General features: G+C 41.4%; 1 protein-coding gene across 2 annotated transcripts in view; it reads left to right on the top strand.

The window, feature by feature from the left end:
* The first annotated feature begins 420 nt into the window (after positions 1–420).
* Positions 421–27,895, top strand: part of LOC135504153 (rap guanine nucleotide exchange factor 3-like) — a 35,100-nt gene continuing 7,625 nt past the window's right edge. Inside the window, exons 1-18 of one of the 2 annotated variants that reach the window (XM_064922477.1) lie at positions 421–819; positions 4,254–4,297; positions 14,049–14,155; positions 14,242–14,363; positions 14,600–14,840; positions 15,003–15,087; positions 15,653–15,713; positions 16,843–16,919; positions 17,076–17,222; positions 17,342–17,445; positions 17,912–18,000; positions 18,497–18,575; positions 20,752–20,902; positions 21,315–21,397; positions 21,813–21,843; positions 23,544–23,610; positions 23,867–24,004; positions 24,742–24,839. In XM_064922477.1, coding sequence (XP_064778549.1) covers positions 732–819; positions 4,254–4,297; positions 14,049–14,155; positions 14,242–14,363; positions 14,600–14,840; positions 15,003–15,087; positions 15,653–15,713; positions 16,843–16,919; positions 17,076–17,222; positions 17,342–17,445; positions 17,912–18,000; positions 18,497–18,575; positions 20,752–20,902; positions 21,315–21,397; positions 21,813–21,843; positions 23,544–23,610; positions 23,867–24,004; positions 24,742–24,839 — 1,812 coding nt within the window. In that variant the 5' untranslated portion in view covers positions 421–731. Of the gene's footprint in view, positions 820–4,253; positions 4,298–14,048; positions 14,156–14,241; positions 14,364–14,599; positions 14,841–15,002; positions 15,088–15,652; positions 15,714–16,842; positions 16,920–17,075; positions 17,223–17,341; positions 17,446–17,911; positions 18,001–18,496; positions 18,576–20,751; positions 20,903–21,314; positions 21,398–21,812; positions 21,844–23,543; positions 23,611–23,866; positions 24,005–24,741; positions 24,840–27,895 lie in introns of those variants that run through there. The other variant, XM_064922476.1, reaches the window with a different exon arrangement.

Here is a 27,895-nt window from a genome sequence, read left to right on the forward strand (position 1 = left end):
ACTTTTATTTGATATAGACCCCCTACTTCTCCTTAAATCCATCTCATCTGGCAGGTCAAACAGAGTGCTGGAGATGCAGGCCTGGGCTCAGGCTCGAGATTGTGGTGTGTTTTGGAATCAGATAGGCCTGACCTAATAGCAAAACAATATATTGGAGACCCATACAGAAGCAGGCTATACAAAAAGTTTACATCCGCTATTGAACTCCCAAAATGTCATCGCAACTGCAATGTTGTGGGGGGAAAAAGTACATTTGCTGCAGTGAATAGAGAATCATATCATTCTGAAGAGGCAGACGATGTTTTATTACTTTAATGATAATGCCTTATTGAGCAGCGGGGAATCATTTGAGAGCAAGTGTGCTCACGGAATGTGACAATCATGCGCCTGTGCTGAGAGAGTTGAGGCTGATTGAAAGTGGGTTGTAGTCTCTCCACAGAGCAGAGGCAGCAACGTCGTGCGAGGTGGAAGGGACCTGGCTGAGTTTTCATGTTGGCACAGTAGCCTAACCAGCAGTCTGGTCGGATACAGATAATGTAGACTTGTGGCTTTGGTAACAGAAGGGCAACATGTGTGGATTCAATTGGTCATGCAATGAGTCAGTATGCAATGTTGTTGTAATGGTCCTGAGTCTGTAACCGGTAGACATGCTTGGAGGTGCCGTCTTCGTCAGGCGTTATTACCGCAGATCCACTAACCGGGAAAGTTGTTCTGTTTGATTTGAAAAAAATATGCATCTGTTCCGGAGTTACAATTATCGAGTTTTCCCGGATCGTTATTCTGTGGAAACATCGAGCATTCGAGGCATCAGTTGGGTATGTTATTACTGCCTAGAAATTATATTCTATATGTAGAATTACATTCCAACAGTAGTAAAAAGACAGTAACGTTAGGCTAGTAGGCTAATAATATTGTAGCCTAATAATGATAATCATCATCACTACTCATCATCATCATTTCTTGTCTTTACCACGTGGAATTATTTAGCTTTGAGATGGTCTGATGATGATGAAGATAATGCATGATGGTGATGATAATGATGATGAATGATGATTGTGATGATTGATGATGAGGATGGTGAGTGCTCATGAATCATAATATAATTCTCCACAAGAAAACATTTTCTGTCTTCTGAAAGTATGACTATGACTGAAAATATGTTCATAATATTCCAACCCTTGGCAACAATGTTTTCACAGTAAACTATAGGCCTTCAATAAATAATATAGCGTATTATGGGGATATGTTTTGAGAGCGAGGCTCACGGTATAGGTCGTAATGCTGCGCCACAGTAGCCTACTTGATGAAAAGAAGGTGGTGGGAAGTAAATCTCTACAGAAAGTCTGACTGGCTGCAAGTGGCTGCACTTGATATGCACGGTCTCTGTACCTTTCTCTCAATGTACACTTCACTGATCATCCCTGTTACTGTAAACACTGCAAGAGGAGGGAATCTGGATCACACTTCAAAACACTGCAGCACTTCTTCAGCATAAAAGCTTATATGATTGTATCTGGCTGTGTGTGATTGCGCTATTGGTGTCTGTGTGAGATGTGTGGGAGGGTGGTGTGCACTGCAGGAGTGTAGAGTGAGGGGCTCTGGAGTAAGAGTCAGACACTGTGTTGGTGGAAGAAGAGGGGGGAAGAAGGCTCACCACATCCACTGTGACACAGTCTGTATGTGTCCCCAAAACAAAAGCAGCGTCTTGCGAGCATGTGGAGAATGGTTAGACTGAGCAGTGGACTTCTCTATTGTCTTGAGTATGGAGAGGAAGGTCGCAAAGACCCAGCCAAAGTTTGATTAAACTCTGGTTATTAATAGTGCATTGTTTATTGTTCACCTCAATCCCCCAACTCAGTTTACAGGGGATACAACAATGTATATTTTCCCTCAGCCTCAGGAAGATTCAGAATAGTGCTCCTCAAGGAGGAGCTAAATTTGACTTTGACTTTGTTATTGAATAGCTCAGGAAGATTATACTAATCTAGAGTTACTAGTTTAAAGACTGTATGGTTAGCTGCATCAGTGATGACCTTAATGTACCTCGATAAGGCTTCATCCATGAAAAATATGACATAAAATGAACAAGGTGCTTTAAAAAACAGTCACATATACATACACTGTATGTTTGGCAATATGGAGCCTACTAGACACAACATATGTCCAGGTGCTATTGGGACTTCAATGGAGATATTACTTATTATTACTTCAGTAAGAATGAGTGAATAATGGTTTAGGAACGGCTATAGATATCATCTTGTAAAGGGAGTTTTTGGGCTTATTTATTTGTTTATTTGGATGTTGTTTGTCTTTAAGAAGCCTATAGTTGATTAATTACATAGGACACCCTATGGCAATGATCATTTCTTAATGTAGTCCATGTGCTTAATGTTCGTAAAGCCACGGTGCACTAGTGCCTGGCTGGAGGTTCAACTACAACCCTATAATAGATAAATAGAGCAATGCTATCAAACGCCTGAGATTATTCTTTGCAATTGCTGTAGGAAAGTTGCTAGTGAGAAGGTCTACTAAAAGCTAAACATACAATACCAAGTTTGAAAAAACCTGCCTTGGATCAGGGATCATCAACTAGATTCAGTTTTTTCTTGAGGTGGTCAGGGGGCTTTAACATAATTACAAATAATTTCTTGATAAGAGGGACAGGACATGGCATCTGGTATTTTCCGCTGCTGCCTTCTCAGGACTTGAGTTTTGTCTAAGATGTGAGTGAAGGAAAATAATCAAAGTCACTAAAATCTACAGGTGTGTCTGTGTGATGCTAGATTAACCAAGAAGTGACACCTCTACAGGCATGATTTTGCTGCCCTGAGATTGACAGAGCATACAAGACAGCACACATGAGAGAGACTTCCAGTAAGTCTATTTTGTAGGAGTTAACAATGGAGCATGGTAAGTCCCTCTGGTTGGGAGCATGTGACAGAGTTGGCTGGAAGACAACCAGCAAACTCTGTCAACAGAAATAAAGGGTGGAGAGTTCTCCATGCTAGGAGCGTGGAGAATGAGCATTGTACACCTGACTTAAGAGACACACTATCCAGTAAAATAATAAGAAAAGAAAATAGAACAATATCTAAGTATAGGGAATGGAAGAAGAATACTTTATCGTCTATATTCTTTATAGATTACAGAAATGTGTCTGTTGAAGCAGACAGCTGTTTACCCACTATCACCTTCTTATCCGTCTCTATCTTTCCCAGTCCATATAGTGTTCTGACTGCAATAATGGAGCTGAGGGGAAAATGATACGTTCAAACTATTTTCATCTTGCTGCATTTGATACCCAAGCACAGCACAAGCTCCCACACAAAAAGAGAAGAGATGATAATATCTCGTCACGTCCCATATTTCTATTGTTCTCATCGATTAAGCTGATGATCTCACACTGTGACACAGTGAAAATATAGGACCTGTATGTTACATCGTCTGTCTTTTCTTCTGAGTAGCCCTCAAGGCAAGGCACTAAGCACTCATCAGTTAACCAGACCTGGAAAGATACATGAGAGAGTGGCCTGAACAAAGGCCAATGTTCAGTGACTGTGTAACTCCTCTGACACCTTAGTTAGCAGATCCCATCTATATCATGTAATTTAGCAGCTGGCTTGGGAACACATGTAGAGAGGCTGTAAGTGGATCATAAAATAAGAGTTATAAACCCTTAAAAGAGGAAGTGGGAATTAGTCTACAGGATGGTGTTGATGACATCAGGTGATCTTAGCTGATCTTGTGTAAATGATACCGGTGTACATATGCATAGATTGCATTTGATTATTGCTACAGTGTTATTTGGGTTGTTAGTAGCTAGTAACATAAGCATTTCACTGCACCTGCTGTAACACCCGCTAAACTGTGTACGTGACCAATAAACGTTCATTTGATTTGAGAGGAGGATTTACCCATATGTAATTTGGTTTACCCCAGATCCATATATTGGCTTAACCCATTGACATACAGAAAACCCTCCCTGAAAACAAACAGTGTACACAAAAATATGTATCTCATTAAACATAAGAATATTCCAGATTCATCCAACCTTTCTGGTCCCACCCAGTGTTTTCTGAGAACAATCAGTTGAGCTAGTTCTGTTGGAATGCCTATGAGAGGAAGCCATCATATATTATAGGCCTTAGTTTTCAGCAATTCTTTGATATTATAGGCCTTCTGAATAGGATATGAACCTATGATGGAGAGTGAAATTATTTAATAGTACATGTGTCTTTCTTTCTTTCCCATAGACCCCCTGCCAGAGGCTCTTGACACACAGGACACCATGAAACAGGTACATAGTATGCCAGTCCAGAGACAGTGAGAGCTACAGAGAGAGAGAGAGAGAATTTACATTTTAGCAGATGTTCTTATCCAGATTGACTTATAGAAACAATTAGGGTTAAGTGCCTTGCTCAAGGGCACATCAACAGATTTTTCACCTAATCGGCTCTGGGATTCAAACCAGCAACATTTCAGTTACTGACCCAACACTCTTAACCACTAGGCTACCTGCCGCCCACAATACACTCTTATAAAAAAAGTGCTATTTAGAACATGAAATGGTTCTTCGGCTGTCCCATAGGAGAACCCTTTGAAGAACAGTTTTTTGGTTCCAGGGAGAACCCTTTTGGATTCCATTTAAAACCCTTTCCAAAGAGGGTTCTACATGGAAACCGAAAAGAGTTCTACCTGGGGAAAAACATTATTCTACCTAGAACCAAAAGGGTTATCCTATGGGGACAGCCGAAGGACCCTTTTGGAACCCTTTTTGGAGTGTATGTGCATCACACCCCTACAGCTATCCTTCATAAATCTGCTCTGGCCTCTGATGAATCTTCTGATGAATCACAATCTTCCTGAGAAGAGAAACAACAAGGTCACTGAGTAGGAACGTTATTCATTTCAGCCATTTTGACCTCACCCTTAAATAATCTGTTACACCATAGAAACACCATAGATTAGAAGCATAGTGGAAATGGTGAATGAAAGTACACTAAATATTGAATGTAGTGTAGTTAACCTCTTGAATCTTTAGGTCTTTAGGGTTAAACATTTACTATGTGGCCTATGTTGTGTCATATTGCATCAAATGATGTCCCACGTTACTGTGTCATGTCGTAAGATCTCCAACATACGGTAAGATCTCCAACATACAGTAAGATCTCCAACATACAGTAAGATCTCCAACATACAGAAAGATCTCCAACATACGGTAAGATCTCCAACATACGGTAAGATCTCCAACATACGGTAAGATCTCCAACATACGGTAAGATCTCCAACATACGGTAAGATCTCCAACATACGGTAAGATCTCCAACATACGGTAAGATCTCCAACATACAGTAAGATCTCCAACATACAGTAAGATCTCCAACATACAGAAAGATCTCCAACATACGGTAAGATCTCCAACATACGGTAAGATCTCCAACATACGGTAAGATCTCCAACATACGGTAAGATCTCCAACATACAGTAAGATCTCCAACATACAGTAAGATCTCCAACATACAGTAAGATCGCCAACATACAGTAAGATCGCCAACATACAGTAAGATCTCCAACATACGGTAAGATCTCCAACATACAGTAAGATCTCCAACATACAGTAAGATCGCCAACATACAGTAAGCCTCAAAATGATGATCCAAAAACAAACATGACATCAGGCACTACTAGATAGGGGTCTACCTGTGCCCGAGCGCTTGTCCCTTTGCCCTCTCACTCGCCAAGTTCCCTTTTGGGTGGTGGTATATATACTGTATATATATTACATTTTTTGTAAACAGTTTCTGGTCTGCCCTGTACGGAGGTTGCGCACTCCAGTTATCCAAATATGCAGGGCTTGAAATGCGGTCACTGGTTCGTTGAGTGTGTGTAGCAAGCTACCTACTTAGAATATCAGCAGTACTGCCACAGCAGCATAACATTTTAACACTTGGTAACACTTCATCATTTATATCATCAATAATATGCAGTTTGGTTGTATGCAGCACTTCATCATTTATTTCCTTACAGAATCATAGCCGCGGAAAGGGGGCTGGAAGTGCTGCTATAACGTGTTCATAAATTTGCCAACGTTCTGAAATTACTGCTGTCTGTTCAGGAAGAAATTAAATCATTCAGAAAAGCTTTCTACGCCATGGGTAGTCCTATAATTTAGCATGAGACTAGCTGCGGATGTTGTGTAGCCAAATAACAAGGCATAGCCTACAGTCGGGAACGCGCATCAAATCTGTCAGAGAACAGCATGCAGACAAAACAGGCCTTTTGCAATTTTACAAATACAATCACAGGAAAACACAGGTTGAAAAGCAAATGGCTCCTGCTGAAAAAATAAGACTCTAATCTGTCTGCTGTAGGCTACCAAATTATTTTATCAACTTTCAAATACTGTAAAACTTCAATTAAATGTGGTCTCAAATAGCCGCCTGTCACTTTTAATAGCCAGGCAATGACATACATTTCAGCAAATAAACACCTGCTTCAAATAAACACCAGGTCTATATCACAGGAGGTTGGTGGCACCTTAATTGGGGAGGACGGGCTCATGGTAATGGCTGGAGTGGAATAGGTGGAATGGTATCAAATACATACAACACATGGTTTCCAGGTTTTCATGCCATTCCATTAGCGCCATTCCAGACATGATTATGAGCCGTCCTCCCCTTCAGCAGCCTCCACTGGTCTATATGCATTGTTTATGAGGTTACCAAACATTTTTTAGGAGGTTAAATGTTTGATTTGCTACATTAATAATTCAGTAATGACTTGAAAAAATTATGGCAATTATCCGTTTTTATCCAAGTAAGAAACTGCTACCCATTGGCTGCTAACAGCTGAGAACCACTAGTTAACTGGCAAGCACAAAAACAGTCAACAACTTCGGGAGTACAGACCCCCAGAAATGCACATTCAAAGTGGAGAATTATATTTTTTTCTAAATATAATTTATTAAACAATAACATATCTAAATAAGCAAAAGCTGTGCGCATTAAGGAAATAGATTGCTGGCTCAAATAGAAGCCTGTCTCTAATAAGCACATGTTCTGTTCAGTGATTTAAGCAAATAAACACCCTGTCTATTAATTTAAGTTTTATGGTAGTCATATTGAGCGAACATTGTTTTACAAAGTAAAACACAGGAGAGGTAGGCTTTTGGCACTCGCCTGTGAGTGAGCTGCACATCATTGGGTGAGTCAGTGAAACTGGAAAGCTTTTTTAGGACTATAACTTCCTCCTCATATTGTACAATATGTGTGTCTCCACACACCTAGGCCTAGGCTATTGATGGATTCAAGACAAGGAAGTTTTTATTGATGTCAGATACTCAATTTGTCAGTGTCTAAGTAGCCTGTCATTTTGATCATTTGTGGGGTTTTAAAATAGATTCTGTCAAAGTCTCCAGGCATGTAAAATGGCATAGAATTGCATGCAATGCATTTAATAAAGGCAAAAAACTATCTTAGCTGGTCCCCATGTGTGCAACTTCTGTAAGCACCTCTACTCTACTGCTCTATGCCGCGAGGTTTTTCTTTTCTTCTCATGCATTCTGGTTCCTCAGAGCTCCCCGGGTTACGCTCCTCTCTCACTCACTTTAGTTCAGGTAGCTCCCGATTGACACTGAACACAGGTAATATTGACTCTAACCACCATATACTAAAATATCTACACAAGCCACGAGCCAGCAAGCTAGCCATATATCATGAGCTTGAACATTATGAAAATTAGAATATATTATGAAGTTATTATTTGTATTTGACAAGGCAGCATCTTATTTTCCTGGGGTCCAGCAGCATTAAGGCGGTTATATACACGTTCAAATATTACATGACATTACATAACACTTTACCCAATGCATTTAGTGTGTTTAAGATCATTGAAGATATTGTTTTATCGAGCTCGCAGATTTACATCAATAAAAATCAGTGATCAACTGGTAGCCTACCCTCTTTTTCCGGTGTAAAAAATGTGCCCTTTTTTTTTGAGCACCTGCCTCCTGAAAGGTCTCTGCACAGCCCTGCATGACATTCTACAACAGTTTTAGTCATCTCAATTCTATATCAACTTTTTTGTTCCTAATATCTTTCATCACTGCTTGAGCAGTGGAGTCTATAGAAACACATTCCAAGTCAGGAGAGCACTGCACCTAATATCTAATAATGATCGAGGTGGGGATTGATGTCTGGTGGTTTGGGGTTTGGTGCTAGGAATATTCACATACAGGACACACAGTTAAAAAACATCTTATCAATGCCGTCATGTCTTTTGCAAGTACTGGTCATAAGAGCTTTTGACCTAAATTATCACATCCTGTTTGAAGTTTAAAAAAATATATAAAAATCCAGTGCTGAAGCGAGGTATTTCTGAAGTGGGGCAGGAAGTATGCTGGTGGGAACTATAACCCCTCGGAAAGTCTGACTTGGTCTTGTCTACAGCTCCTCTCTGCCCACATTGGTGATGCTACATGTCTCCCTCCAGATGCAGTCATGTTCCAGAGAGAACCTCATGGCAACACAGCCCACCAAGGTCACAGCACAGAGGGAGACTGTAAACTCACCCACAGAGGAAACTTTAACACAGACAAGAGGAAGTAGTTCAGTAAACCCACACACCACACTCAGTGGCTCATTTATTTGTTTGTGGGTCCCCTGGAATTATTATTTTTTTTAATTGTGAGGGCCCACTCCGCTACCTACATAGCTACTGTGCTGAGTTCTCCGCTGCCCCCACCTCACGTTGGTCGTCTTTGTCTCGTCTCTGGTGTGGACTACAAACTTCGTGTTGTATACAACACTGTTCGAACTATTTAATTCCCTTAGTAGGCTACAAAGCATAAGCACGATTTCCTACGAACTGCATGTTGTACACAACACTGTTCGAACTATTGCATTCAATGCCCCAGTAAGCATAAGCGCGATTTACTGTTATTTTTTTCAGAAGGAGAGTAGGCTACAGTACATGCCACGAAATACATTATCGACATTTTCGTATAAACGCTGTTGTCAGTATTGCAAACATAAGCACGACACAAACAGGCAGTCAAGCGATGTCATGTTCTTATAAACTGCTGAGTTACTACATGCCCCTATTTACTCTCGCCATAATAACGATGCATATACGGCATAACTATGACACCAGGTAATGCAAACCAAACTCACTCATTGTCAGACTGTGTTTACCAGTCTGGATACACGCTCGCTGCCTAGAACGTTCGGCAGCTCAGAGGTGGAAGCAGACACGCAGTGTAATTAGCAATTTGAATGTTATTTTTTTCATCACCGTTACAAACATTGTCTAGACTGAGCAGGCAGACAGTAAAGTAGTGTTCATTTTTCAGGTACTACAATATGGCAGCAACTATAAAGATTAGCCTACATCCTCACACAAACGGCTGATAGTTTTTTCTCCCAAAGTATAGAGACGACGTCCTGCTTGTGCAACAGGAATATAGGTTACAACAAAGAGAGGTTGTAGCCTTTTATAATATATATGTTTTGAAATGTTCTTTCAAATATCCGCAGGGTGTGTATTTCAGCTGTTCAGAAGAGGGTGAGTAAAGACCAAAACTTTAAAGGGAGTGTGAATGTGTGCGTAAAATAACACATGCGCACAGCGTGATCCGGATCCTTATTACTTCTCGATCACGACGGTTGTAGTGGTGGTGCTGGTGCAAAATGTTATGCAGCATCATCTGGACATGTGTGCAACAAAAGTTAAACATTCCCCTGCTACCATTTCTGTCAAGCCATCTACACATACTGTTTCATAAATCCAACATATGCACCACACCGAACGTACTGCAACTGCCTCTGCAATGCAATGCTGCAAGCAAACGCAGCGTTTCATTGGAAATGAATGTAATTCTGGTGGTGTGATCGAAGCGTTAGCTTTAAGAAAGAAGAAAGCGTTTTCCGGAGGGGTGGGTGAGGCGTGGGAGAAAACTCCTTATCTGTAGCCACAGCCTAAAGATGTATATATTTTTAAATATAGATAGTGAATCGAGGAATAAATACACAGTGAATAACAATAACAGGGCTATATACAAGGAGTACCAGTACTGAGTCGATGTGCAGGGGTACGAGTTAATTGAGGTAGCTACAATATGTGGACAATATGTACACCCCTTCAATTGAGTGGTTTCGGCTATTTCAGCCCCATCCATTGCTGACATGTGTATAAAATCGAGCACACAGCCATGCAATCTACAGAGACAAACATTGGCAGTAGAATGGCCTTACTGAAGAGCTCAGTGACTTTCAATGTGGTACCGTCATAGGATGCCACCTTTCCAACAAGTCAGTTTGTCAAGTTTCTGCCCTGCTAGAGCTGCCCTGGTCAACTGTAAGTGCTGTTATTGCGAAGTGGAAACTTCTAGGAGAAAAAACGTCTCAGCCACAAATTGGTAGGCCACACAAGCTCACAGAACAGGACTGCTAACTTCTGAAGCGTGTAGCGCATAAAAAACATCTGTCCTCGGTTGCAACACAGTTCCAAACTGCCCCTGGAAGCAATGTCAGCATAAGAACTAGGGTTGCAAAGGGTCGGAAACTTTCCGGGAAATTTCCGGAAATTTTCCATGTGAAGTTAAGCCCTGTAATTTTGGTAATTTTGCTTACTTTCATCAAAAAAGTTAGCTTATAACAGTGAACCTTGAGCCATCCTCAACAAGGTTGGAAAGTGACAGTGAAGATGAGGCTTCAGAGTCTGATGCTCAAGAGGTGGACATTGAGGAGGTCCAGGGAGAAGACAACCAAAGCTTTAGTTTCTAGACTATCATTTTACAGATGTATGTTGAAAACGTTTTTGGGAGACGCGATGGATCATTGCCGATCATTCAATATTCCCTTTTGTTGTTCAGCGAAATCATCCCATGTGAAGAGTCAACTCATTTAATTAAAGTTCAATTCGTAACTAAATATTAGTTTTTATTTCTCTTGGAAGGATTTAATCATTTGCAATTATGTCTACTTGTGATAAAGTAAAAGGTTTATGTTTCTGTCTCCATTTGATATGGTAAATAAACTCAGCAAAAAAAGAAACAGCTCTCTTTCAGAACCCTGTCTTTCAAAGATAATTCGCAAAAATCCAAATAACTTCACAGATCTTCATTGTAAAGCGTTTAAACACTGTTTCCCATGCTTGTTCAAGGAATCATAAACAATTAATGAACATTCACCTGTGGAACGGTCGTTAAGACACTAACAGCTTACAGATGCATAATACGTCATGTGAAACTGTGTAGAATTGTAGGAATTGCGTTATAAAATGTATTTTAAACAGTAACTCTCACTGATTAAAACAGTAACTCTCACTGAGCCTGAAGAATGATGTTACCAAACAGTGATTGTTTTTTGGGGGGGACATTACCGCAGACCACATTAGCTATTGTCAGAGACAACCAGCCAGAGACATCCAACCCATAAACCGTTTGAACAGGCCCAGATGTTCAGGGTAAAGCCCTTTTGTGATGCTACACCATTCAAACACAGACATAGCCATCAAAGGCAGACTTTACTTGGTCTCCATAAGACATTTCTTTATTCATGTTTATCTAAAGCACATAGTCAATCTCTTCCGGAGCTGAAACGTCACAGAGAGCAGTGAGAGAGTGGGCCACGTCTACAGTAAATACAGTATGTCATTCGCTGGCACTGGCACACCTGTGTGAAAAGTGTTTACTCTGTAACCTGACACATGCAGTCAGAACAAGTGAAGAACTAGACATACAGGATCACTCACACACTGACTTTCTTTTTTTATTGTCTATGATCAAGGTTAGGAAGGGACATTCTGTACCCAGGATGTACTGTAGGAAAGGTTATGTTTTGGTCTGTTTTATTAATAACGTGTTTAAGATAGCAAACGGAACACAGCCACAGTAGAAGTGCCAGCCTGGCTGCAATAATGATAGTGTAAGGGTTTTCCTCCTCCTCTTCGTCTGAGGAGGAGAAGCGAGAAGGATCGGAGGACCAATGCGCAGCATGGTAAGTGTTCATGGTTGTTTATTTAAAAACATAAACTGAACACTATGAATACAAAAACAATAAACGTGAACAAACCGAAACAGTACCGCGTGGCGACAAACACAGACACGGAAACAAACAGTGAAACCCAGGCTACCTAAGTATGATTCTCAATCAGAGACAACTAACGACACCTGCCTCTGATTGAGAACCATACTAGGCCGAAACATAGAAATCCCAAAATCATAGAAAAACAAACATAGACTGCCCACCCCAACTCACGCCCTGACCATACTAAATAACAATAAAACAAAAGAAATGAAGGTCATAACGTGACAGATAGGGGATTTATGCATTTGGAGATTATTATCTCAGTGTCAGAGGTAACCTTCAGAGGTAACCTGCCTAAGAACATGGTGGTAGCTAGTGGTCCTACAGGGACAGTCAGGGCACATGGGAATCGTAGTGACCTCCAGCAAGCACAACCAGTAGAGCCAGTCTGCAGGCCTGGGAACGGGGGGAACAGCAGATGCCAGAGGAGAGGATGAGAGGTTCAGAATGATGCCTACAGTCTTTGAATAAAACAGCCAATGAGAAAACTGGTGGATGAAGGGGAAGAGAAGGGAGGGTTGAGGATCCTTCAGTTAACTTCTCACACAGCAGGTGTGTCTCTATGAACTTCCATTCCTTTGTCCATGGTTCTGAAAACACTTTATTTGAAATGTTGCTGAGGTCTTTAATACTTGAGTCTGGTTGTATGAGAATCCCAGGTTCTGTCAGGTTATGTTGTCATCGCAGAGGCCTGAGTCGGCAGATTAGTCACGGGTCAAGAGCCAATCTTTTCATCCTGAGTGGCGTGGAGCCAGAGCCATTGGCCAGGGCAGGCTAGCGAGAGGAGAGAGAGGCAAAATGTCCTCACAGGGAGACTGGAACACCACAACACCAAGCCAAGTGGAGAGAAAAGCCATAGGAAATGGTGTTTGTTGAGTTCAATCTGAATCTCAAGACCACCACCTTGGACAAACAGTGCCCTGAAAGAAGCCCAAGAACAAACAAACAACTGTGTGAGTCACTAGTGGAATCACAAGACTAGTTTAGGAGCAAGAAAATATGGAGTGGGAGGGAGTGAAAATAAGAAAGGGAGAAGAAGGTGAAAGAGTGTTCTAGTTCATTAATAAATCCAGTAAAAATTGTTATGTAGTAGTTTTTAATATTGGTTTTGTCAATTGTTATGTAATAGTTTGTAATATTGGTTTTGTCAATTGTTATGTAATAGTTTGTAATATTGGTTTTGTCAATTGTTATGTAGTAGTTTGTAATATTGGTTTTGTCAATTGTTATGTAGTAGTTTGTAATATTGTTTTTTTCAATTGTTATGTAGTAGTTTGTAATATTGTTTTTGTCAATTGTTATGTAGTAGTTTGTAATATTGGTTGTTGTCACGGACGTTGCGCATAAACAGGAAAAAGTATGACAGAGACAGCATAGCAGCAGTCACAATGTGTTGTGAGTTAAGTAAGCTCTGGTCTGCATCACTGATTGCTAGTGAGAAAGTGGAAGGAAAGTGAAAGCTGTCAGAAAGGAAAAGTTGTCACTATCGCCAAGTGACATCCACCTCTTCACTCTTATGCGGAGGGAATTTAGTTGTGTGCTTGCCTCCCACACACACAATTAGGGCCCCCCGCAAAGAAAAACTCTCCACTCACACTAGTGACATATGTGACATCACACATGGTCTACTTTCTATAATGCTCCTCTCAGAAGATATGTTTTCTGACACTTGCTTTTCACGTTTCATTCTAACTCCTGCCTGCAGTAGGTCATTGTTGTCACTTATTCTATTGATAAACCCTTTGTGATATTTCCCATTTCTTCTTTATTCCTAGAATCTCCTATCTTAACACATCATATAAAGGATTGTTGGTTGTGTGTCTATGATAAGCATAGAAAGAGACCCGTCCTCCAATTATCTTTTGATTTGTACAAAGCCTACATTCCACTTGTATCAAGTGTTTTCTAAGCTTTCTCTCTCTCTCCCTATTTCTTTCTTTCTCTCACTCTCACCCCTTGAAGTTTCTGTCTGATCGTATTCTGAAAGCAGCGAGGGTGGTGTACAGTGCCTTGATAGAGCGTAACCCTGACCTGATCAGAGACAGAAAGCATCACCTGAAGAGCTACAGGTATGTATTGGGCCTCCTATATCAATGACTGCAATAACTATTGCTTTGTATAGTTCCCTTGTAGAGGTCTCACTCTCTCCTTACAGACAATGTTGTTCGGGGAAAGATCTTGTTGATTGGCTGATGAAGCTAAACAAATACCTCCAATCAAGGAGCCAGGCAGTTGGAATGTGGCAAGTCCTGGTGGATGAAGGAATCATTGTCCATGGTAAATGAGTAACTGCAATTCTTTCTTTCATCAAAGTTCAAAATTCTTAATCAAGCCATAGCAGCTTTGGTCATTGTGAGTTTTGTGATAGTTATAGTCCTTGTTTTTAACAAGTCCTCACTTTCATTAGAGTGGGTGGGAGTATTATCATAATCTATTATCAAATATGATCAGTGAGAATCAACTCCTCTCTGTGAGTGTAACAAAACTCAATGTCTCCTATCATCACAATATAGTGAAGCAAGAGTTAAACTTCCATGACAAAGACACTCAATTTTACCGCTTCCTGGATTCGGAGTTTGGACTGAACCACTTGACTAATGAGAAGAATGCACTGAATCACACAGCCAATGAGAATCTCTACCTGAAACACACAACCCATGAGAAGGACCAATCAGACGAAGAGCTGCAGGAGGGTTTGTCGTTATTACTCCAGATGGGTCCAGATGCTCTTCTGACCATGATTTTACGTAAATGGTGAGTTACATTTTATTATAGTGTGTGTTTGAATCAAGTTTGTTTTACCCTTGAAGTCGAGGGGACAATGAACTTGTATTCTATCCTATCCTACCCATCCTATTCTAAATCATAGCCCGTGACAGTATTGTAACCTGCTCCATATCCCTTCCAATCCTGTAGCCCTAGCCAGCGAAGTGCTGAGGACCTGGAAGTGATCTATGAGGAGCTGCTTCATGTCAAGGCTGCTGCTCATCTCTCCACCTCCGTGAGTGACAGCATCCTGTTCTGTCCCTGGGCTGACTGAGTCCTAAATGTCACACTTCCCTGTGTAGTGCACTACTTTTGAACAAGGCACATAGGGCTCTGGCCAAAAGTAGTAAACTCCATAGGGAATAGGGTTCTATTTAGGATGCATACAGCCTGAGTCTAGTCAGAAGATGTTCAGAACGTTCTGTAGTAATAAGAAACTGCTACACCATGGGCCGTATTCAAAGTCTCAAGGTAGGAGTGCTGATACAGCGTCAGTTTTGCCTCATAGATCATAATGAATAAGATTATTTGGACGGAGGGGGGGATGTGATTCTAGGTCACTACCTCTACTCTTAGACACTTTGTGAATTAAATATGGATCCAGTTCTTAGAAAGTGGATTGTGCCTCCTGTGGACTAGAAAACCTGCACATGATGACGGTTTCACGGATCCAGATGAACTCTACTCCTGGGATGCAAAAGCAATCCTCAATAGAGTAGAGGAGGAGCTTTACACTGCCCCTCCCACTGACCTCTCCCTGTTCAACCCTGTCTTGTTCCCTTTCCTTTTTCCTCTTGTAGGTGCGTAAGGAGTTGGCAGCAGTGTTGGTGTTTGAGTCCCATGCCAAAGCAGGCACAGTATGTGAGTGTGATAGTCTGTAATAGTCGTCTGTGATGTTTGTTTGAACTGTGGTGGGCCCACATAACTACCACAGTGCTATAGATGCTCTGTCTCTGTTTCCATCCTCCCCCTCACTGCAGTATACAACTAACCTGTCCTTTAGGCAGAACTAATTATTCCTGCCACTGATGTAAAACCTACTGAAACCCACTGGAATATTTCAACATCTTTATCTTGGACAATCAGTCCATTATATTGTCAGAGAAAGCTGAGTATCGGTAGAGCTGACTGAAACGGCAACCTAAATGCCATGTGTACCTTTGTGAACATGGACAAGAAGATGCAGACCACCAGTATTTTGCCTCCCAGCCATTTGTTTTTATTGGACTTAGTCAGTGGTGTAAAGTACATAAGTAAAAATACTTTATAGAGTACTACTTAAGTCGTTTTTTGAGGTATTTGTACTGTACTTTACTGTTTATATTTTTGGCAGCTTTTACTTTTTCACTACATTCCTAAAGAAAGTAATGTCATTTTTACTCCATACATTTTCCCTGATACCCAAAAGTAGTCGTTACATTTTGACAAGAAAATGGTCCAATTCACACACTTATCAAGAGAACATCACTGGTCATCTCTACTGCCTCTGATCTGGCAGACTCACTAAATACACATGCTTTGTTTGTAAATTATGGCTGAGTGTTGGAGTGTGACCCTGGCTATCCATAAATAAAATAAAAAACAAGAAAATTGTGCCGTCTGGTTTGCTTAATATAAGGACGTTGAATTGATTAATACTTTTACTTTTACCTTTGATACCTAAGGACATGTTAGTGAGTCCATTTAGTTTTGATACTTAAGTATATTTAAAACCAAATACTTTTAGACTTTTACTGAAGTAGTGTTTTACTGGGTGACTTTCACTTGAGTAATTTCCTATTAAGGTTTCATTACTTTTACTCAAGTATGACAATTGAGTACCTTTTCCACCACTGGACTTAGTGCCCTTTGGCACATCATTACCTGTGAAGGTGTTTGACTTAGTGCCCTTTGGCACATCTTTACCTGTGAATGTGTTTGACTTAGATGCAGGTGTGTGAGAGAGAGACTGGTGTGATTAACCCTGTTTATGTGTCTCTGTGTTTCTCAGTGTTCAGTCAGGGAGACAAAGGTACTTCCTGGTACATCATCTGGAAGGGCTCAGTCAATGTCATCACACATGGAAAGGTAAGGCCATTACAATTATTATCTCTTATTTGTTTACAATTCTTTAGTATACACACTTTTGATAAATATTTGGATTCTAAATTTGAATTGTATTCACACTGTACTTACAGTTACATAGTGATACCTTGTGTGTGTGTGTGTGTGTATGTGATGCAGGGCCTGGTGACAACGTTACATGAGGGAGAAGACTTTGGGCAGCTGGCCCTGGTGAACGATGCTCCCAGAGCAGCCACCATCATCCTGAGAGAGGACAACTGCCACTTCCTACGAGTCGACAAACAGGACTTCATACGCATCCTCAAGGTGGGTTTGGTCACAACCTGATGTTGTGTACATATTGTATTCATACTGATGTGTACTGTCCTGCATTCATTTATACAGTATGTGTGTAAGTACATACAGTCTGTATGACTGTGTTACAGGATGTGGAGGCTAACACTGTGCGTCTGGAGGAACATGGAAAAGCTGTGCTGGTGCTGGAGAAGGCTGAGTCGACCAATCAGGGAGGGACAGGAAACATCAGCAAGTAAGGCACGCACACCTCTCATACAGCATACTGTATTAAACCGTTAAACAAGCACTTTTAGATTCATCATTCAACCTTAATGAACACACTCATCCAAGGCGTTATTAATCCTATGTCATGTAAACACATTTCTTTGCTGTATAGTGTAACACGTTTCAGTACCATTTTTGTGGGCAGTGTTGTTAACTGTGACAATTACCTGCTCACCTATTGTTGATTCAACACATGGATTTCAACCCTGTTCAGTTGAATGGATTGCACTTTATCTCACCTCAAGTGTTTTAACAAACGTTGGGTTTAATGAATGTGATGCTGGTGATGCTGACTGACTGCCTCTTTAGTCAAGTGTCTGCCTGTTGCTCTCTACACACCTGCACACATACCTATACTCTCTTCCTCTTCCTGTCTTCCCTTTCTATCTCTCTTACTCTCTCTCTCTCTGTCTCACTCTCCCACAAACACACAGGTATACGGTGATGTCTGGAACACCAGAGAAGATCCTAGAACACCTGCTTGAGACAGTGAAGTTGGATACTAATGGCAATGATGCTATAGGTATGATGCTACAGGTATGATACTGTAGGTATTATGCTATAGGTAGGATGCTATATGGCTTGCCTTAGTCCAAACATCTCTCTACTATAGTGGCTGGGCCCCTCTATGTCAGTAGACCACTGACATACTCCCACTGTTTTATGTTCAAAGAACAGGAGTACCTCTTTTAAGACACACTATAGTGAACAATCTGGTGACCAGGATGAACATACAGTAGCTTCACCTCTGACTCGTCAGCCAAACTTTAAAGATAGTTTTATGGGAACTGTTTGTTTGGGTCATTCACATGAAACAGCCAACAACGACAGAAAAAAACAGGCAGAATCAGGTCAGTCACATTCCTGGCTATATATTATATCTCCGCTGAAAGCCAACATCAGATGACTCAAATTGTTCCTGTGTTTTTCAGGTAGGAACCACGGGGACTGCGGGAGGGACACATAATGCCATTAGGCCTTGTTAGTGTTTATGTGTTGTTCTGTCTGTGTGCCTACAGATCCCTGCGTGAGTGACTTCCTACTGACCCACAGGGTCTTCATGCCCTCCAGCCAGCTCTGCCCGGCCCTACAACAGCAATATCCTTTATGATTATGTAGGTGTGATAATGATGACAATGCCATAAGTTGCTGTGTTTATTTTTATTTTCTATGCCTCAATTCAATCAGATCAAGTGTTAACCTGCATTGGCAGACATCCTTATAGCAGATGTTTTGGCAGTGTATTTTAAATGTTTTTATTTAACCTTTATTTAACTAGGCAAGTCAGTTAAGAACAAATTCTTATTTACAATGCCAGCCTAGGAACAGTGGGTTAACTGCCTTGTTCAGGGGCAGAACGACCGATTTATAATTTGTCAGCACGTGGATTCGATTTAGCAACCTTTCGGTTACTGGCCCAACACTCTAACCACTAGGCTACCTGCTGCCCCTATGGGCAGAGCTTGTGTGTCACAAACCATCCCTTTCCTTATTATACCTACCGCGTTAGAAGCTCAAACGGTAGCAGAAAGTGTAGGCATGTTTTCATGTTAATTTGGATGGGGGGGATTTATAGATTCTCAGTCTAATCGAGGTGTAGAACATAGAATATCACGCATTCAAGTGCTTGAACTTGTAACACAGATGCATGAACTTCTAACATGGCTGCATGGGATTTGTCAGATTATAAAAAAATTGGTGGTTTTGTTGCATCCAATAGTAGCATCCGTGATAAGATAAAGGAGCCATTTGTGGATTTGATGCTTTTGACAGCTCTAACGCAGTTCCACCTCCGAAATCTACTAGAATCTAGCATTTACATTATGTCTCGATAAATAGACAACAATTTGTCCTTATAAAGGGAAAGCCAGCCATGTCGTGGAAACCGACGACTCGCTCCTGGACGAGCTAAACACCTTATTAGAGGAAAACACAGAGCCGCCAACGTGGGCCAGCGCCGTTCATGAGGACTGTGAGCTCTCAATTTGCATACCGCCCCAACAGATCAATGGATGACGCAATCACCATCGCAGTGCACACTGCCCTATCCCATCTGGACATGAGGAATACCTATGTAAGAATGCTGTTCATTGACTACAGCTCAGCCTTCAACACCATAGTGCCCTTCAAGCTCATCACTTTGCCTGGAGCCATTGGTCTGAACCCCGACCTGTGTAACTTGGTCCTGGACTTCCTGACAGGCCAACCCCAGGTAGTAACACCTCCGCCACGCTGTTCCTCAACACGGGGGCCCCACAAGGGTGCGTGCTCAGCCCCCTCCTGTACTCCCTGTTCACCCATGACTGCGTAGCCACGCACGTCTCCAACTCAATCATCAAGTTTGCTGACGATACAACAGTGGTAGGCCTGATTAACAACAATGACGAGACAGCCATGGCGGAGTGGTGCCAGGAAAATAACCTCTCCTTCAACGTCAACAAAATAAAATCACTGACAACATGAAATGGTCCATCCACACAGGTGAAGAAGGCGCAACAGAAATTTGTCTTGGCCCCCTGATCCACGGCCTGTCCACTCCGCTACCATCAAGAAGGCGGAGACAGTACAGGTGCATCAAAGCTGGGACCGAGAGACTGAAAAACAGCTTCTATCTCCAGCTCCTATCGGACTGTTAAATAGTCACCACTAACCGGCCTCCGCCCAGTGCCCTGCCCTGAACTTAGGTCACTGTTATTAGCCGGCTACCACTCGGTACTCTATTCTGCACCTTAGAGACTGCTGCCCTATGTACATAGCTATTGAACACTGGCCATACAGTGCATTCGGGATAGTATTCAGACCCCTTGACTTTTCCACGTTACAGCCTCGTTTTAAAATGGATTCAATTGTTTGTTTTTTCTCTTCAATCTATACACAATACCTCATAATAAGAAATGGAAATATCACATTTACAGAAGTATTCAGAGCCTTTACTCAGTACTTTGTTTTTAGCACCTTTGGCAGTGATTACAGCCTTGATTCTTCTTGGGTATGATGCTACAATACATTCTGATTTAAGTGGATCAAATACCCACCATTTTTGGGAGTATTTTTAATTGGTCTACCAAAAACAAATGAAACATTTTAAATGTTATTAAATGAAATAAATTAAACAAATTAACATAATTTAACCAAAGCATCCAGCTCCTCAAACTGAAGAGACAGACTAGTGTCTCTTCAGTCAACAGGAGCTCAGACAGCGATCTAGGTCTAGAATAGCTGTGTTAAGTTGTTGTTCAGAGGGGTAGGTTCCCTTCCTTAACCTTGAGTGCACTTACCATGCCGAGCCGTCTGAGGGCTCAGAGCTGGAGAAGGCAGCCTACGCCCTCAACACCAAGCAAAAGATAGTGAAGCTGATTGGCCAGTGGGTGGCGATGTTCAGCCAGATGCTCAAAGACGACCCCATCGCTGTTGACTTCCTGGAGGTGAGTGAGTTTGGTATGAACACACACAGAAATTATGTGTATGTACAGATATATACAGATGTAGGATCTTAATTTGACACAGTTTGCTACAGCAAGAGAAAATGTGAATTATTATGTGGATATTAATTATTGAAAAAATTGTTGCAGGGGTTGATACATTTTTTCTCAGGGCAAATCAAGACTGACATTTTAAAGTGGAAATTAGAAGTCTTTGTAAACCTTGAATACATTACAAGTTTACATTTCCTGCTGTGCAGAAGAATTCTCAGCAACAAATGAGTGATCAAATTAAGATCCTACATCTGTAGATTATCTACACAGGATCAAAAATAGCAGTCTTATATTAATGTTATTTATCCAAATATAAGGCTCTGAAAAGTAGATAATATAGAACATATTGTATGCATGACAGACGCTGAGGAAAGAGGTGTCAGGTGACTCCCGTCTGTCCAGTATGCTGAGAGAGCAGCTCAGAGACAGGAGGAGAACCAGAGTGTGAGTAGGAACACATCACCCAGTCAGTCTGTCATATAGAATAACCGACCAGGTGAATGAATGAGGTCAAGATACCTGTTATATATCATGGGTTGGATTGGATATTAATGGTGTGACTTCAGTAATGTGAAACTTAAGTTATGTCTATTTCTATGTACTCTACTCACATTTTGAGAGGCTCACATACCCAACATTTATGGCAGTGTATTTTTTCATCTGTCTACCAAAACAAATTAACAAGGAATCTAGCTCCCCCTGCTGAAGAGACAGATGACAGAAGCTCAGTCGACAGAAGCTGAAGCAGCCACGTTGTTAACATTATGAAGTATTGTAACCAGGATGATGGGAGTATTTCTAGCATGTAGATTCTAATGCAAATAATTTAGCGTTTTTGTATTTTTCAATATCTTTCCAGGCTGGAAAATGGTTTTGGGTCACTGGCAAGGGTAAGTTACTTTATAATAATAATTCTAATAATAATAATATGCTTATAATGAATCATCTTGGTTAACCCAGAACTAAAATCTTGTGTAATTTTGTCAGATTCTCAAGTTATGTTTTAGTAGTCTGTCCACGAGAGTACATTCTCAATAAAGATCACTTGTGCATGCACACATACACTATATATATAAAAGTATGTGGACTCCCTTTCAAATGAGTGGATTTGGCTATTTTAGCCACACCCATTGCTGACAGGTGTTTAAAATCGAGCACACCGCCATGCAATCTCCATAGACAAACATTACCAGTAGAATGGCCTTACTGAAGAGCTCAGTGACTTTCAATGTGGCACCGTCATAGGATGCCACCTTTCCAAAAAGTACGTTTGTCAAATTTCTGCCCTGCTAGAGCTGCCCCGGTCAACTGTAAATGCTGTTATTGTGAAGTGGAAACTTCTAGGAGCAATAATGGCTCAGCCGCGAAGTGGTGGGCCACACAAGCTCAAAGAACGGGACAGCTGAGTGCAGAAGCATGTAGCGCGTAAAAATCGCCTGTCCTCTGTTGCAACACTCACTACTGGGTTCCAAACTGCCTCTGGAGGCAACATCAGCACAAGAACTGCACAAGGAGCTTCATGAAATTGGTTTCCATGGCCAAGCAGCCTCACACAAACCTAAAATCACCATGCGTATGTAACGGATGTGAAACGGCTAGCTAGTCAGCGGTGGTGAGCACTAAAAGCCGCGGCTTTTGTGGAGCGATGGGTAACGATGCTTCATGGGTGACTGTTGTTGATGTGTGCAGAGGGTCCCTGGTTCACGCCTGGGTATGGGCGAGGGGACAGTCTAAAGTTATACTGTTACACGTAATGCCAAGCGTCAGCTGAAGTGGTGTAAAGCTCACCACCATTGGACTCTGGAACAGTGGAAACGTTCAACAGACAAATCTGGGTTTGGTGGATGCCAGGAGAATGCTGGATGCCAGGAGGAATAATGGTCTGGGGCTGTTTTTCATGGTTTGGGCAAGGCCCCTTAGTTCCAGTGAAGGGAAATCTTAACGCTACAGCAGCGTACAATGACATTCTGGACGATTCTGTGCAAACTTTTGTGGCAAAAGTTTGGGGAAGGCCCTTTCCTGTTTCAGCATGACAATGCTCTCGTGCACGAAGCGATGTCCATACAGAAATGGTTTGTCGAGATTGGTGTGTAAGAACTTGACTGGCCTGCATAGAGCACTGACTTCAACCCGATCAAACACTTTTGGGATGAATTGTAACTCTGACTGTGAGCCAGGCCTAATCGCCCAACATCAGTGCCGACCTCACTAATGCTGTTGTGGCTGAATGGAAGCAAGTCCCCGCTGCAATGTTCCAACATCTATTGGAAAGTCTTCCCAGAAGAGTGGAGGCTGTTATTAGAGCAAAGGGGGGACCAACTTCATATTAATTCCCATGATTTTGGAATGAGATGTTCAACGAGCAGGTGTCCACATACTTCTAGTCATGTAGTGTACTTCTGCTCCTCTGGTTATTACCACATTACATGCCCCCTTTACTTAGGCAGATTGTGAAATAACAGAAATTCTGGAAAAGTAGACAGCACATAACGCCTCCCTGAGCTAAAAGATATAAAAGCATAACAAACATAGAGAACTGAAAAGCCACAATTGTGGTTGACGTACTCTGTGTGTTATTTGTCACCATCAGTTTGACTGGTTCTCCAGTTGTGAGGAGCCAGTAGGGAAGTGCCTGCCAATCAGATCACAGGACAAAGGTCAGTAAGACTACTACGAGTTATGTCAACCATAGCATGATAATAACTATGTCTTGAATAGTATGGTAATGTCCTGAACTATTCCTTTTCTATAATGACACAAAAGGCTAAATGTTTTACTGTTTATTGGTATTGGCTAACCATTCACAACCCACTGTAACCATGCAAGGCACGTACAGATTGGTCGGTATTAATGATTGTTTCTATGCTTTGTTTTAATGCAAAATGTCTTCTCCCATGTCTCTGTGTTTCCTAGTATTGTATGAGATATTTCGGCCAGACCATACGTCAGTCACGCTGATGCTGCCGGTGAACACCTCTGTTCAGGAAGTGATGTCATCGCTGGTAAACCCAGGAGGAGACCACGTCCTGGTCAAAATGAATTCCAAGGGAGGTGGGTGGCTCTTCATGTCATCTGGAAGCAATTTGAATACCTTTTCTAAGATACAACTGTACAGGATATGCAATAAAGGCATTGCATGGTCAATCCATTGTCTGTATTGGCCGTGCAGCATTTACAGTGATACGGCCTCTGTAGAAGTCAGGGCATTCATACTTCTTGCTCTTCGCGGAGCATTGCAGAACTGATGTGATGAATGTTGTGTTTATACAGAACCTTCCACCCTCACCTACTGTCACCCAATCATGTCAATGTGGAGCTATACGTTGCCCTCTACATTGTTACAAAATTCGAGAGGCGGATAGCGATGCGGTACGGAGCTTGATTGGGCCCCCGGAGGCTTCACTATTGTGTCACACCCTCCATACGAAGCCCACATTTTCAGATCGAACATAAATTAGATTTTAGTTCCCTATCAGTTAATACACTTGATACAACACTATTCATAACGTTACGATTTTATATACACTACCGTTCAAAAGTTTGGGGTCACTAAGAAATGTCCTTGTTTTTGAAAGAAAAGCACATTTTTTGTCCATTAAAATAACATCAAATTGATCAGAAATACAGTGTAGACATTGTTAATGTTGTAAATGACTATTGTAGCTGGAAACGGCAGATATTTTATGGAGGTATGTTTTATTGAAATAATGTGTAGCGCTCCGTGAGTGTTGATACGTTGGGGAATGTCTGTGAGCTGTATTAAATGGTTTGTGTTTGCTGTATCATAGACAGGACTCAGCTGAAGCTGGATACCACAGCAGTCTACACCTCCCTGGGGCTGAATGAGAGACTGTTCCTCTGCTCTGCCAGCCAGGTGGAACAACTGGTGAGTCATAAACTCCCCTCATCACCTACTTATCCATTCCTGTCTGCTGTAAAAAAAAAATATTCAAAAAATACCATTATTTAACTCGGCAAGTCAGTTAAGAACAAATTCTTAATTTCAATGACGGCCTAGGACAGTGGGTTTAACTGCCTTGTTCAGGGGCAGAACTACATATTTTTACCTTGTCAGCTCAGGGATTCAATCTTGCAACCTTTCGGTCACTTGTCCAACACTCTAACCACTAGGCTACCTGCCACCCAGTCAGAGATCAGTATAATCAATATAAGATAACGTAGCCAATACTATACAACGGTGTAACTCCAAGGTGAAATGGTTTGACTATAGTCTAGATCAGTGGTTCCCAAACTTTTTATAGTCCCATACCCCTTCAAACATTCAACCTCCAGCTGCGTACCCCCTCTAGCACCGCGGTCAGCACACTCTCAAATGTTTTTTTTGCCATGATTGTAAGCCTGCCACACACACACTATACAATACATTTATTAAAACTTAAGAGTGTGTTGTCACAACCCGGCTCATGGGAAGTGACAAAGAACTCTTATAGGACCAGGGCACAAATAATATTTTTACTCTTTATTTAGCCATCTTACATATAACTATATTTGTTCATCGAAAATTGTGAATAACTAATGGAGAGACTCTCAGTCTTAAATAATTTTATACACATAGTCTGTCCCTGTATTTAGTTTTCATGCTAGTGAGTTCCGAGAATCCACTCACATAGGTACAAGGTTGCAAAGGGCATCAGTGTCTTAACAACGCGATTTGCCAAGGCAGGATACTCTGAGCGCAGCCCAATCCAGGAATCTGGCAGTGGCTTCTGATTAAATTCAATTTTCTCAGATTCGCTTGTTGCAATTTCGGTGAGTCTCTCTTGTTCAGATATCGGTAAGTGGACTGGAGGCAGGGCATGAAAGGGAGGCAGGGCATGAAAGGGATAACGAATCCAGTTGTTTGTGTCATCTATTTTGGGAAAGTACCTGCGTAATTGCGCAACCAACTCACTCAGGTGCTTCACTATATCACATTTGACATTGTCCGTAAACTTGTTCATTTGCACACAAAAAAAATCATACAATGATGGAAAGACCTGTATGTTGTCCTTGTTAATGCAGACAGAGAAGAGCTCCAACTTCTTAGCCTCAATTTTGTCCCGCACATTGAATATAGTTGTGGAGAGTCCCTGTAATCCTAGATTTAGATTGTTCAGGCGAGGAAAAAACATCATCCAGATAGGCCAGTCGTGTGAGAAACTCATCATCATGCAAGCGGTCAGACAAGTGAAAATTATGGTCAGTAAAGAAAACTTTAAGCTCGTCTCTCAATTTAAAAAAGTGTCAATACTTTGCCCCTTGATAACCAGCTCAATTCTGTATGTTGTAAAAGTGTTACATGGTTGCTGCCCATATCATTGCATAGTGTAGAAAATACACGAGAGTTAAGGGATTTGCTTTAACAAAGTTAACCTTTTACACTGTAGTCTCAATGTCAACAGTGAAGAGACGACACCGGGATGCTGGCCTTCTAGGTTGCTGATAATGGGCATCTGTATGCCTATGTAGATATTCCATTAAAAATCTGCCGTTTCCAGCTACAATAGTAATTTACAGCATTAACAATGTCTTCACTGTATTTCTGATCAATTTTATGTTCTTTTAATGGACAAAAAGAACAAGTGACCCCAAACTTTTGAACGGTAGTGTATACTAACACATCTTGACCACGAAAGTCCATTTGATGTCACAAAGCCATTACTTTAAAAAATATCCTCTCCTGTTGTCCTGGTTTCCAGTGGTTTGCAGAAGAGGATGTCTTCCTTAATTGACCCCCCATCAAGGTAACGGATATATACCAGCTGTGCCAGGCCCACCACATCTGTTGACTCATCCAGCTGTAAACGCATAGATTTCACTGGCTTGTATGAGAAGCAGTAATTGTTTCAAAACATCTCCTGCCATGTCACTGTTGCGTTGTGAAACAGTGTTGTTTGAAGCTATCGTCTGTATAGTTTTTTTTGCCTTTTCCTCAAACATTGTCCCAGCCATATCTGCTGCAGCAGGAAGAATGAAGTCCTCCACAATAGTATGGGTCTTGCCTGTCCTAGCCACTTGGTAGCTCACCATATAAGACGCTTCTAGTCCCTTCTTATTAATGGTATCTGTTACTTTTATACATGTCTTACTACTTGAAAGTAGTCTTCATTTTCGCTCTAAAAACTCTGGTGTCTTATTTTTCAAAATGTTTTGTTTCTAAATGTCTGTGCAAGAGTGAAGGTTTCATCGAGTTGTGTGAGTACTTTTGTACATATAATACAACGTGGCACCTCACATATTGGGGGCACTACTCCCAATATAAGTGAACCTCAAATCAATGTAGTTCTCATCATATTTGCGCCTCTTCGATGGTCCAACGTCCCTGTCTGTTGTTCGGTGCTTTCTCTGGTAAAGGGACAGTAGCTTGTTGCTTTCCCCGGTAAGGGGGCCGTAGCTCTCCGGCTGCATCAAATCCACAACTGTTACACGGAACCCAAACCGGCTGCGCGCGTGCGCCATCGTGCGCCATCATGTGCTATCGTGCATACATTTATTTTGTCCCCCCCACACCAAACACGATCATGACACGTAGGTTAAAATAACAAAACAAACTCTGAACCAATTACATTAATTTGGGGACAGGTCGAAAAGCATTAAACATGAATGGCAATTTAGCTAGTTAACTTGCACTTGCTAGCTAATTTTTTCTATTTAGCTAGCTTGCTGTTGTTAGCTAATTTGTCCTCGGATATAAACATTGAGTTGTTATTTTACCTGAAATGCACAAGGACCTCTACTCCAACAATTAATCCACACATAAAACGGCCAACCAAATCGTTTCTAGTCATCTCTCCTCCTTCCAGGCTTTTTCAGCTTTGAACTTATATGGTGATCGCATTTAAACTTTCATAGTATTACCACAACAACCGGGAACAAAGTTCGTCATTCAATCACCCACGTGGGAATAACCAATGAGGAGATGTCACGTGGGTATCCAGCTTC

This window comes from Oncorhynchus masou, chromosome 18, assembly GCF_036934945.1.
Source record: "Oncorhynchus masou masou isolate Uvic2021 chromosome 18, UVic_Omas_1.1, whole genome shotgun sequence".
Taxonomy (NCBI): Eukaryota; Metazoa; Chordata; class Actinopteri; order Salmoniformes; family Salmonidae; genus Oncorhynchus; species Oncorhynchus masou.